A 13,339-nucleotide genomic window follows, 5' to 3' on the forward strand; every position below is an offset into this window, starting at 1 on the left:
TTGGGTGCAAAGGACATGACTTTAAAATAGGATTTTAAAATACTTTATATGTGACTTTCAGAGTGACTCTGCTGTTGTAGTAGAGAAGCTACCAATTTTGACATTTTTTTTGCTATGATTGTAGGATCATACTTGTATAAATCCTAAATGATGTGCTACATCCTTAATTAAAAATCAGTTCTTCACCTTCCTTTAAAAAATAGAAAAGGAAAGAAAATGTTCCTTTTTCCTAGTAGACATAATTGAAATAATTTTTGAATGTTTGAATGTCAGATGGGTTTATTGAAAAGGAATTTACAGTTAAGTAATTGAACTTATTAATGAATGTTAGTAAGGCACATTGGTCCTTGTGTTCTTCATTGGGCTGATTTTGCCCATTGTTCTCAGTTATTAAACTGGAAAAATTCTTACATAGATATGAAACATCCAGCATTTACTACAACAAAGTTTCAACATGCTGTTATTTGTTACAGGTAATCTTTGGTAAATCTAGCTGTTCAGAATTTTCAAAGGAAGCCTATACAGCCGTAGTATATCATAACAGGTACTGAATTCAACTATTTCTTTCAAAGTTACTCACTTCTCAGTGACATTGTTAGACTCACGTTAGTGTATTTACCAAATGCTTTGCTGCACTGAATGTGCTAAATTCAAGACAGCTGACATCAAAGTTGTGATTTTCAACCTATAGATGCACACTCGTTCTCTGTGGACTTCTCATATATAACTTTGTACTTAAAACATCTTTGCTTTTCTAATTCTTTCATTTTTATGGTATTGGTATTATCATTGTGGCCTCTGATTCTTTGGTCTTTCACTTGAACCCATTAGTGACTTAAACCCATTAGTCATTAGTATTCTTAACGGCCAATAATCGTTTGACTTAGTAACTTTACATTTAGCCAATTGATAGCTTTGAATATCCTTTGATTTCTGTTTCCTTCCCTTTTTGGATTGATTATTGAATGCTGTTGAAGGAAATCACAAACTGTACTAATCAGTTTCATCACAGATTGATATTATTTTATTGAATAGTGGGGTTACAATAATTCATTTAATTTTTATCTCTTTTTTTGGTCCAACCGCACTTGACCAATCTTTTTGCTTTCCTTTTTTTTAACCCTGTCTTTCTCATTTAAGCTTTCCTCCCCCTTCCTCACGCACCTTCCTCTCTTTTGTTTGCTTTATTCCCAGCATTTCTTTCTTTAAATGGAGACCATCTAACTTGAGATCCATTAACTTCTCTACTCTTTACCTAAAATTATTGCTATACTGGCCTGCTTTTTCTTATGTTTCAATAATATCAGTAGCCCAATTACTTCTTATTGTGACCATTTTTACCTCTGCTTTCCAGCCATCTATCCAGCCTCTTCAAGAATGTGACTCAATTATCTCTTTTCTCTTGCACCATTAGTTGCAGTGATCTCTTATTCTGAAAAGAAACCTCTGGTTTCCTTACTTACTAAAAAATGTCTGTCTTCAATGCTGTTGTGTAACATGATTTTTCCTTGCCTTCTTTAAAACTTTCTTACCTTTATTTTATGGCCCTATCTTAGTTTCCTTCTGTCTCTTTGAACACTTCTTTTTCTGTGGTAATTTTTTTTTTCCTTATAGATACAAGCATTCTACAAAGTTTTGCCCTTTACCCTTTTCTCTCCCTCAATAATCTTATCTGCTACTACTTTTACCTTTATGTGGATTGTATATATGATTATTAGATGGATTTATAGCCATCCTTCTGAGGTAGAGAAAATATATTTTCAGGACTTACTGGATATAATCATTTGGGTGCCCTATTGGCTTCTAGTTCCAACATAACTATCCCTGACTCTTCCTACCCTATCTTCTAGCTGAGTGTTTTATCTTTATTAATAGTACTATCATTTTCTCAATTACTTTGGCTCAAAATATAAGGCATCCTTGCCTTCCCTCTTCTTTTTTCTAATATCCATTCAGCTGTTAGTCTTGATGATTCTCTTTTAGCGATATTATCAAGCAAATCTTTTCCTTTCCTGTGTCTGGCCCTTTTTTTTTTAATCTTTTTTCTATGCCAAGTTCCTCTCCCTCTGCTAATAAAACACCTATTTATTTTTTAAGGCTCATATCATATATCAGTGACAATTCCCTGATCTTAAACATGAATAACCTGTTACTCTGTTCAACCTTGTTCTTGAAGCACTGTATGCACTATACCAGGGTTGGCAAATTTTTCTTTTAAGAGCCAGACAGTACATATTTTAGGCTTTGTGGGCCAGATGGTCTTTGTTGCAACTACTCAACTCCGCCTTCTCTCATTGTATAACAAAAGCAGTCATAGAAATTAAGTAACATAAATGTATGACTATGACTGTAGCCCAATGCAGTTTTATTTATGGACTGTGAAATTTAAATTTTATATACTTTCCATAAGCTATAAATATTCTTTTAGTTTTTTCCTAGCCTTTTTAAAATCGTAAAATCCATTCTCAGTTTTTGAGCTGTACCTAAACAGGTGGTGGGTGGGCTAATTTGGACCAGGGGCCATAAGCTTGCCAATCCCTGCATAGCTCTTTCTCTCTCCATATATGTACACAAGAGAGTTTCAAAAACTTTGTTGGGAAAATGAAATGAAAAGTTAGTGGAATTTTTCCTTGAACTTTTTGAATCCCTCTTGTACATATCATTTTCCTACTTAATTATAAACTTTTTGAGGGTAATTTTTAATATACATTTATCTTCAAAACCACCACAAAATATTTAGCATAAAGTCTGGTAATAAAAATGTTTGTTAAATTAGTAAGTCTCATAGATGCATAGTTTTCTATTGAATCATTCATATGATTTCTCGACAGAAAGGAACTAAAACACTCAATACCAGGAAAACTATGACTAGAATTTAGTAATTCCTAAAGTTATATCAATTAGTAGCTGGGTCTTTATTTTTGTTGCTCTCAACATTACTGGAATTAACATAATATACCATCTGACATTCCTGGTAAATTTAACTTTCTTATAATTCAGTGGTGATTGGTAGTGTTAATAACACAATCTTTTCATTTACCCAAGTCATCAAATTCTCAGGTGACTAGTGTTAATTATCTTTCTTACTGCCATTAAAAGCCTTGTTCCACTTACGTCTTTTAGATCACATCTATAACCGTTAGCTTTTTTGAAGATTGTTTCAGTTGGAAGGATAATTGACTTGGAAGGATATTTGACCTATTAGCATCTAAAACTAATCTAAATTGATAGTACAGCCTTACTTTTAGTTGGAACCATATGGTTTGGATGCATTTTTATGGAGTGTACTTCTGAGAAGTGCTGACAGAATATGGAAGGTTGGGACGCTTAGGGTCCATCCCTTTTAAGTCTGTATCATAAACAACAGCTATACTTTCCTATAAAAATGCACTTTGGGGCCACTCTCAATGAATATTAAAATGGAAGTACCATTGGTTTGATCAAATATGATAGTTGTTATATTTGTATAGTGACTGGGAGCACCTCTAAACTGTGGAAGAAACAAAATTTATGGCCACCCTCTGTCCCCATTTTAAGCAGTCAGTCAGTACTCAATATACTAGTTCATGGTTTGCTAATTTTTTTTATTGTTTTAACAAACAATAGTTAATGTAAGAAATTACATAGAGAGCAACCTGATTTTGTTATTTAAAGATAACTTTCCCCCTTTGTTACAAAGGGATGATACCATTGTTAATATAAAGCTGTTCTATAAAAGAAAAAAATGGTGCTGTGATTTAAAAATGTAAATTTTAAGAAACTCATTTGTTTTCTTTGTAATTTGCTTCAGAATTGGCTTTTAAATGTAGAAAGCCCTGCCCTCATCTCCCCGTTTAAAAGTTTCCAATCTAAAGAAGATCTCAGCATCAAGGTGGTGATTATGACTAGATTTTCAAATAATAGGATTACTCAATCTATTAATAAAGAATAAATGAGGAATTTCAGAAACAGTGAACCACTTCCTCATCTGGATGTAGAATTTGGATACTTAGAGATTGGGAATAAAAAAAAATACTTTGGACTAGAGGGAAAATGAAGCATAAATATTAAAATTAATTTAAAATTACTCAGCTGTACAAATTCAGTAATTTTTTGTTTTGAACAAATTATTGACTCTTTATTGATCTCTTTTGTTGTGTTTTCTGGTGTGAAGGTCTCCTGATTTTCATGAAGAAATCAAGGTTAAACTCCCTGCTACTTTAACCGACCATCACCATTTGCTTTTTACTTTCTATCATGTTAGTTGTCAACAAAAACAAAATACCCCACTTGAAACTCCTGTTGGATATACAGTAAGTTTGTTTTATTGAATATTTAGCTCTTTGATCTTAAAGATAATTTATATAAAAATGACTATGATATTTAAGATATGAATATAAACCAACCAAACCCACTGCCATTGAATCAATTGTAACTTATAGTGACCCCGTGTATGGTTTCCTAGGTTGTAAGTCTTTATGGGCATTCCTATGGATAAGCTGGTGGATTTGAACTATTAACCTTGTGGTTAGCAGTCCAGTGCATAACCTTATGCTACCAGACCATCTAAGTTATGAGTATGTTGTTGTGTTACTATGTGCTGTCAAGTTGGTTCCAATTCATTTGTGGTTGTTAAGTGCCATTGAGTCGGTTCCGACCCATAGGGACCCTGTATAGTGTTTCCAAGGAGCAACTGGTGAGCTTGAACCACCAACCTTTTCAGGACTCCTCCAATTCATAGCGACCCTGTATTGAGTTTCTTAGAGTGGCTAGTGGGATTAAACCGCTGATCTTGTAGTTAGCCAGTGCTTATTTAAGTATTTTTCATATGATTCTTCACAGCTATAAAGATACATTGACTAAGTGATGGTGATGGGTTTGTGCCGTGAAGTCGGTTCTGACGCACAGACACCCTAGATAAGGTTTCCGAGGCTGTACTCTTTACGGGAACAGAAAGCCTCATCTTTCTCCCATGGAGCAACTAGTAGATACAAACTACTAACCTTGCAGTTAGTAACCCAGCTTGTAATCCATTATGCTACCAGAGCCTCTTCCGTGAATAGGTAGTTGCTGTTGTTATGTCTTATTGAGTCGGTTCCAAATCATAGCAACCTTGTAGAGGTTTTCCAAGGAGCAACTGACCTTGTGGTTCAAACTTTACTGTTTAGTGCTTTAGCCTACAGAGCCACACGAGGACTCCATTGACTAGGTAGTCTTATCATAATAAGAAAATACTCAATGTGATTAATCAATATAATCAATTTAGCCAATTTATTTTACACTTGGGTGTTCTTTCTGATTATTGGGTATTTATCCACTATTATAGAGTCCTGGTGTGGCACTATAGGTTAATGTGCTGGACTGCAAAGTCAGTTTGAACTTCAGCGTCAGTGGTTCAAGCTCACCAGCTGCTCCTCGGAAACCCTATACAAGGTCACTATGGTTTGGAGTTGATTCAATAGCACACAACAATCCTGTATTATAAGTCCCTAGGTTGCAAAGCAGTTTGAACTGCAAGTTCAGTGGTTCGAGCTCACCAGCTGCTCCTTAGAAACCCTATATAGGGTCGCTATGGGTTGAAAACAACGTGATGGCATTAACAACAACAACAAGGTAGCATATGCAATTTGTGCTTACCTACTGACCTAAAGGGTGGCAGGTAAACTGACCTCTGCCATGGAAGAAGAACTTGGTGATGTGTTTTTGTAGAGACTGTTGTTGTTAAGTGCCGTCGAGTTGGTTCCGACCCATAGCGACCCTGTACAGGGTTTCCGAGGGTGCCAACAAAACCCAGTGCAGCAATTCTAATCTATACGAACTCCATAAAGTCAGAGTAGACTCAATGGCAGCAGGCTTTTGTGTGTGTGTACCAACAATATTGTTGTTTTGAGGTGTTGTCGAGTCAGTTCCAACTCATAGCAACCCTATATAGGGTTTCCAAAGAACAGCTGGTGAGTTTGAATCGCCAACTTTAGTGGTTCAAACACACCTTGTGGTCCAGTGCTTTTCCTACAGCGCCACACTAAGACTCCTCCAATAATATAGCATAGATATAATTCAAATTCATTGTAAATCATTCAGAAAACAATAGATTTAAGGGTGTTTCAGAAGAGAATAGTTTGAATATAATAGAGACCCTTGAGAAGAAATTAAAACCCGTAAGTACTTTTATGAGGATTTTATATTTTATCTTCATTATGATCAAAATGCAAAGGTAAACCTAAGGTATCACACAATTTTGTGAGCCAAATTAAGCCTCTACCCCAAAGAGAAAATCAGCAGTTAAATTGATTTTTGTTTTGTTTTGTTTTTGCAGTTGACATGAGTTTTACTAACTGTAAGAAAATAAATTTACATTCATATTTTGTAGTTTTGTTTTCAAAATTCATTTTGGTCAAATATTTCACTAAAATATTTATTTTTTAAAATTTTATTTCGGTTGTTGATTTGTTACTTATTATACTTCTTGTGTTACGGAGTAGAGCTGCTTGATAGTTTCTTGTTTGTAATCTTTATGAAAACAGACTGAAAAGTGGGTTCCAACTACAAAGCCTTTGATTACTAGCTGAGCACAAACTGTTTATGCCAGCCAAGGACCTTTCATTATTTATTTTGAAAATATCCCAATTTTAAGTCGATTTATTTTGTGGCCTTTTTTTTTTTGAGTACCAACTTTCCCTTGCATAATAAGGACCGCTATAGATTTTTGGAAGGAGCTCTGGTAGCATAGTGGTTACCAGTCGGGCTGCTAACCTCAAGGTCAGCAGTTAGAAACTACCAGCTGTTCCGCAGGAGAAAGGTGAGGTTTTCTACTGCCGTAAAGATTTTCAGCCTTGGAAAGCCTGTACAGTGTCGTTATGAGTTGGAATTGACTCCAAAGCACACCACCACCATAGATTTGTGGCACTGTAGGATAAGCACTGGACTGTAAACCACAAGGTCAGCAATTCAAACCCACGAGTACTCCATGGGAACCCTACACTGGGCTGCTATCAGTCAGAATCAACTCGACAAAATTTAACAACAACATAGATTTAAACTCACATGGCTAGTAATTTTAAGAGGTCTTGGTGTTGTACTGTAGGATAAGCACCAGACTGCTAACTACAAGTTGGCAGTTCAAAGCCACCAGCTGCACCAAGGAAGTCCTACACAGGGATGTTTGAGTCAGAACTGATTTGATGGTACTTAACTACAGCAACAAGTAATTAAATGTTTTGGGGATCCTCTTAATAAAATATGATCCTTGAGGAAGCTTTTCTTTAGAGGAATTATGTAATTATGCTGTTGTTTCTCCACTTGAAGAACTTGTACACAGACCAAAAGACAGTCATTTAGACAGAATAAAGGGATAGTGAATGGTTTAAAATTAGGAAAGTTGTGCACTATGTTTGTATCCTTTTACCATACTTATGCAGTCTGCATGCTGAGCAAATAATCTAAGAGGCTGGATTACATGATAAAGAACGTGGCATCAGGGTTGGAGGAAGACTCATTAACAACTTGCAATGTGCAGATGATGTAACCTTGCCTGCTGGAAGTGAAGAGGACTTGAAATTCTCACTGATTAAGATAAAAGACTATATAGCCTTCAGCATGGATTGGACCTTAATGTACAGAAAACGAAAATGCTCACTGCAGGACCAATAAATAATAAAGTCTTCATTTTATTGGATCTGTAATGTATGCTCAAGGAAGCAGCAGTCAGGCTATCAAATGATATAGTGCATTAGTAGAACTGCTACACAACATGTCTTTAAAGTGTTCAAGAGGAAAGATGTCAGTTTTAGGACTGAGATATGCCTAACCTAAGCCATGGTATTTTGAGTTACTTCAAAAACCTGTGAAAGTTGGATAATGAATAAGGAAGACCATAGAAGAATCAATGCCTTTGAATTTGGGTGTTGGTGAACAATATTGACAGTATCTTGGACTGCCAGAAGAACACACAAATCTGTTTTGGAAGAAGTACAGCCAGATGTTGAGGAGACTTTGTCTCTTGTATTTGGACATGTTTGGAGGAACCAATGCCTGGAAAAGGATATCATGCTTGGAAAAGTTAGATGGTCAATGAAAGAGGACAACTTCATCAAGATTGGTTGACACAGTTGCAGAGCAGTAGGCTAAAACATAACAACTGTTGAGACTCGGACATGAGCAGACACTTTTTTGTTTTGTTATGCATGGGATTGCTTTGAGTAGAACTGATTTGACATTACCTAACAACAACAGCATTATTATTTCATATATAATTACATCTCCTTTATGTTCGATAACTTAACACAAAGTTGGCTCATACCACGTTCTTAAAACGTGCTTTCCAAGTAATTGTTTTATAATAAATACTAAAATTAATATTGTTTCCTTTTCATTTCAAAGTGGATACCAATGCTTCAGAATGGACGATTGAAGACTGGTCAGTTTTGCTTACCAGTCTCATTGGAAAAACCACCACAGGCTTATTCTGTACTGTCTCCAGAGGTCAGTATCTCTCATATTGATCTCCAGATTGAATGAAATTGTATTTTCCTTATAAACGTGTTTTCATTAAATAAGACTGCTATTTTTTTAATCTGTGTGTATTTAACAGGCTAATCATATTAATTTTTCCAATGATTAAAGTTTCCCCATATAAAACTTGAAGCTTTTATCCTGTTTTTATAAAAACCAAATAATACATGAAATGTGAAATCAAAGTAAAGACCAATTTGGAGAATTTCCATATTGTGATTTAAAATAAATGAAAATTACTTTCTTTCAGTAGACTGTTAGCATTTCACAAAAGGTCTAGAGGGAAGAAAAGAGATTTCAAATTAAGTTTTTAGAATATTTTTATAATTAAAGATAAGGTAAATAAAAATTGAAAAAAATCAATAATGACAAGTAATATGAACAGAAAATTGATATCTAATAATATTTAGGAATTATTATTTTATAAATAATAAGTTATAAATACTTTAATTATACTTTTATTGTGTTACTAATAAAAAGTAAAAATTTAAATATCTGTAAGTAAGGGACTAAGTATTTATTGAATTGTAAAACACCATGCATGCATGTCTGTCACCGATATGTGGTACTACCAGGTGTGCGTAAAGGTACACTTTGTCAACTTTTATTCCTCTGGATGTGTTAGTAGGGAGCTCAGTCCTGGACAGAGGTGGGAGGGATTTCAGGTTTCCTAACACCTCTTCTGGTAGAGTAGTGGTTACGAGTCAGGCTGCTAATCTCACAGTCAGCAGTTCGAAACTACCAGCTGTTCTGCTGGAGAAAGATGAGGCTTTCTGCTCCCCTAAAGATTTACAGCCTCGGAAACCCTGTACAGGGTCACTATGAGTTGTAACTGACTCCACGGCATATAACCACCACCACCACAACCACCACCACCACCTCCTCTGACATACAGCTTGAGGGGGCTTGTTATCATGAGGTGTGTCTCATCTCTCCACTCTGTCTTCCCTGATACTACTATAGTATTATATGGAAGGAGCATCTAGTTACAGGTGGGCAAGAGTGTAACCCTTGGCTTGCCACTCAGCCTATGGGTTTGGCTGAAGTATGAAATTATTGTATAAAAGTTTTATGTCTGGTTAGTTACCCTTTCCTGGTTCTTTAGCTAGAAAGAATAGGTTTTTGTGGGCGTTTTGTTGTTGTTCCTGCTGACATTTTTGGGTTGTCAGTGTCTTCATCACTCTACCCATTAACTACCATCAAATCAATTCTGACACATAGTGACCCTATATAGGACAGAATAGAATTGGTCCTTAGGATTACTGAAACCGTAAATCTTTATGGGAGAAGACAAGCTCAACTTTCTCCTAATCAGCGGCTGGTGGGTTTAAGTTGCCTATCTTACAGCCCAGAGATTAGCTTACACTACCACCAGGGCTCCTTCTTCAACAACAAGTACAGGTTATATTAGACAAAAATAAAACTCAGTTACTTAGTCTGAGCTTATAAAATATACCACAAGTGGGGAAGCTTTAAGGTATAGCAATTTCTTTGCTCCAATTCAGTAACCTAGAAGTTCAAATTCAAGGTATGTCTTTAGAGGGTGATCCGTTCTTGTCTACTTTAGTCTCAAGGAGCTAAAGTAGTCCTTGGCGGTCCTGGTATGTAGATGCATCTGTCTGTGTTTTCCTTCTTCCCTTGGGAGTGTTTTTGTGTCTGTTCTACTCTTTTTATAATTCAAAAAGGACCTATGCTGCTATGACCTCATTCACATAACAAAAGAAAAATCCTGTCTTGAAACAGAATCACATTTACAGGTACTGGGGCAAACACTTCAGTACATATTTTGTTGTTGTTAAGTGCCATCAAGTCGATTCCGACCCATAGCGGCCCTGTATAGGGTTTCCGAGAAGCAGCTGGTGAGTTTGAACCGCCGACTTTGCAGTTCAAATGGCTTTGCAGTCTGTTGCATTAACCCACAGCACCACACCAGGACTCCGGACATATTGTAGAGGAACACAATTTAATAATAGCCATAACAGTTGCCTTGAAGTTCTTTGGGTCCTGAGGTCTCTCAGCCATTCTACATTTTTCTCTCCAGCATTTCAGAGACTTTTATTTTTTATATTATGCTCAGAGTTTTAGGGAGAACTGATGTGCTCTTTTTAAAATTTAAAAAAAAAAAAAAAAAAAAAGAGGATTAATTTGAATTGATATTCCTGGCAATTTGTATTAGGGAAAAAGGTTTTCTAACTTTTAAAATAATAAGCTTCCTTTGCTTTTGAATATTTTTTGTTCTTGTTTGAAACCTAATTAATTATAGTATGATAGCCCTTAACAATATGCATAATCGTGTTTAAAATAAACAAAATGCAATATTATAAGCCATTACAATGAAGCTGGTAGATACATATGGTATCAACAAGGAAAGAGACTCACAGTGAAAACAGGATTCAGAATAATATTTGTGTAAGAGCTTACAGAAGGATATGTGCATACAGCAAAGTTTAGAATGCAGTAAAGGGATTCATCTCTGGGAAGATAGAATTTGGGGTATTTTCAGCTTTTTGGTATTTAACCTACTCATTATTTTGTGGGAAACATTAATTTTAGTAAGAAGAATGAAGTAGTTTTATTTATAGTTAATAAAAATGTATTTACACAGTTTTTTTTTTTTTTCTCATTAAGATGTTTTAATTTTTTTCAGAATTAGAAATCTTCTTAAGACTCTGTAATCATTATGCTTGATATCTTACAGGTTCCTCTACCTGGCATGAAATGGGTTGATAATCACAAAGGTGTTTTTAATGTTGAAGTTGTTGCTGTTTCATCTATCCACACACAGGTAGGTGTATTTTAATAATTTTTATGATCAACTTTAATTTGAGTGAATTGAATATATAACCTAGTACTTAATTTTGTAATCTTCTCTAATACTATAGCAATATGTTAGCTAAAATGATACAAGTACTTTTTAAAGGAATTGTTGTTAAGTGCTGTTAAATCATTTGAGACTTATCACGACACATGAGGACTCCAAAAGGAATTAGAAGACTGTTTTTAAAAATGCCATTGACTTTATTTTGAACAAATGTGTGATTTCCTTTTCTTAGTTTCTCATACATGACAGAATAATTAGAGTTGAAAACACTCTAAAGTCATTTCAAATGGGAAGAGCTCATAAGGATCATTTGCTTCAAACTCTTAACAGTATTTCTGGTATATATCATTCTTTCCTCAATTGCTTTGTATCTGCTATTTCTCTGGGTGGATTTTTTTTTTTTGGCTTAAATTTGTTTGGCTGCTTTAGTGAGGTTTCTCCTCTTCTCAGAGAGGCCCTCTTAGACATATTATCTCGTTCACTGTGTATCTTTTCACTCTGCACGTAACTGCTTCTAACCTCCACTCCCTTCCCCTGCACTTTCCACACTCTTTCTGTATGTCCATATGTATATGCACAGTAGTTTATTGTTTCTTTCTTCCATTAGACTATGAGATTTGTGAGTTCAGAGCTATTGATTAGTTAAAACAATGCTTCTCTTCAAGGACCTTACAGTGTAACCAGGGAGAGTATAAGAATAATTATAATGTAATTAGTATACTTTTAAGGAACAGTGGTAGCATAGTCATTACGGATTGGGTTGCTAACCTCAAGGTCGGCAGTTCGAAACTACCAGCTATTCTGCAGGAGAAAGATGAGGCTTTCTGCTCCCATAAAGATTTATAGCCTTGGAAACTTTGTGCAGTGCTGCTATGAGTCGGAACTGACTCCACGGTACTTAACAACAACAACAACAACAATATCCTTTTTTTTTCCTTAAATGTTTTATTGTGAAATATGTGATAGTTTACATGGGAGAATATTAGTTTTACATTCATTCTATTGTATATCGTCTCATTGCCATGTTTATATTCCCCTCCATGCAATCCTTCCCCCGTACCCCCCAGGTCTTCAGCACACAGTCGCTCTCCCTCTCTGGATCTAAAGTCTCCAGCTGCTGCATCACTCCACGTCATCATCTCTGCCTCCGTTTCAGGCATCACTGCTTCTATGAGTAGGGTCCTGCTCTCCGCTTTTCTCCCATGATGGTCCTAGGGAGCTCTGCTCCTAGACTGAAAAGTTAATCACTCCCCTCCTTGCTATAAAACATCTACCTTTACATTTCCAACCCTCACAATCATTCCTGATAACAATTATTCACTATTGTATCACAAGAGACCCATCTGCATTTCATTGCATCAGCCCCGCCTAGACAGATTGAATACTACTCACTGGAGATTCTAACTTCCTCCAGGCCCTCGGGATCTAGGTTCCCTCTTGAAAGCTTGTAAGCCAGTCACTTCTTGCTTTTGTATAGCCCCCTGCCCCCCATTTTGGGTAGCCAATGTCCAAGTTGCCCATCCCTGTCTACTCTGTGTGTGGGGGGTGGGAATGATTCTTGCTGTAAGGACTTGTTCCCTCTTTTGAGCTATTGCTTCCATAGGTGTAGGTCAAGTTCATCAAATTCTATGAGAATTCTTTTTTTTTTTCCCCTCTTCTTTTTACTCCTGGTTGAGCTCTGATCATCCAGTCACTGAAGCCAGGATAAGTGGCTATTATCTGCTGGTGTGGGTGTTCTTATGCATATGCCCTCTCTTCTTATCAGCTGGACGCTTCACTCTACACTTTAGTCCTCTGTGGCTATGTCACTGACTCTGGGCCCAGGAGTCCCAGGTCTTGCCACACTGCTTGCCAACCAGTCTTCACCCGGGTTCACAGAAGTCTATTGAACGTTATAGGGCTTAGCTCACCGCTTAATTGCTGTTTTTCCCTGACTTCCCCTTATCGGTGTCGAGCGTGGTCACCAATCACAGCATGTATTCCCATTGAGTCTTAGTTTTGGAAGGGGGTTTGCACTGAGGGGACCCG

At 36.2% G+C, this 13,339-nt stretch overlaps 1 protein-coding gene across 8 annotated transcripts in view; it reads left to right on the top strand.

Annotated features, from left to right (window-relative positions):
- Positions 1-13,339, top strand: part of DOCK7 (dedicator of cytokinesis 7) — a 254,019-nt gene that overhangs the window by 119,803 nt on the left and 120,877 nt on the right. For all 8 annotated transcript variants that reach the window (XM_006862471.1, XM_006862472.1, XM_006862473.1 and 5 more), the window contains 4 exons: positions 474-544; positions 4,154-4,292; positions 8,359-8,460; positions 11,189-11,275. In XM_006862471.1, the coding sequence (XP_006862533.1) occupies positions 474-544; positions 4,154-4,292; positions 8,359-8,460; positions 11,189-11,275 (399 nt within the window). The remainder of the gene's footprint in view (positions 1-473; positions 545-4,153; positions 4,293-8,358; positions 8,461-11,188; positions 11,276-13,339) is intronic.

Source organism: Chrysochloris asiatica, unplaced genomic scaffold (genome assembly GCF_000296735.1).
Source record: "Chrysochloris asiatica unplaced genomic scaffold, ChrAsi1.0 scaffold00048, whole genome shotgun sequence".
Lineage (NCBI taxonomy): Eukaryota > Metazoa > Chordata > Mammalia > Afrosoricida > Chrysochloridae > Chrysochloris > Chrysochloris asiatica.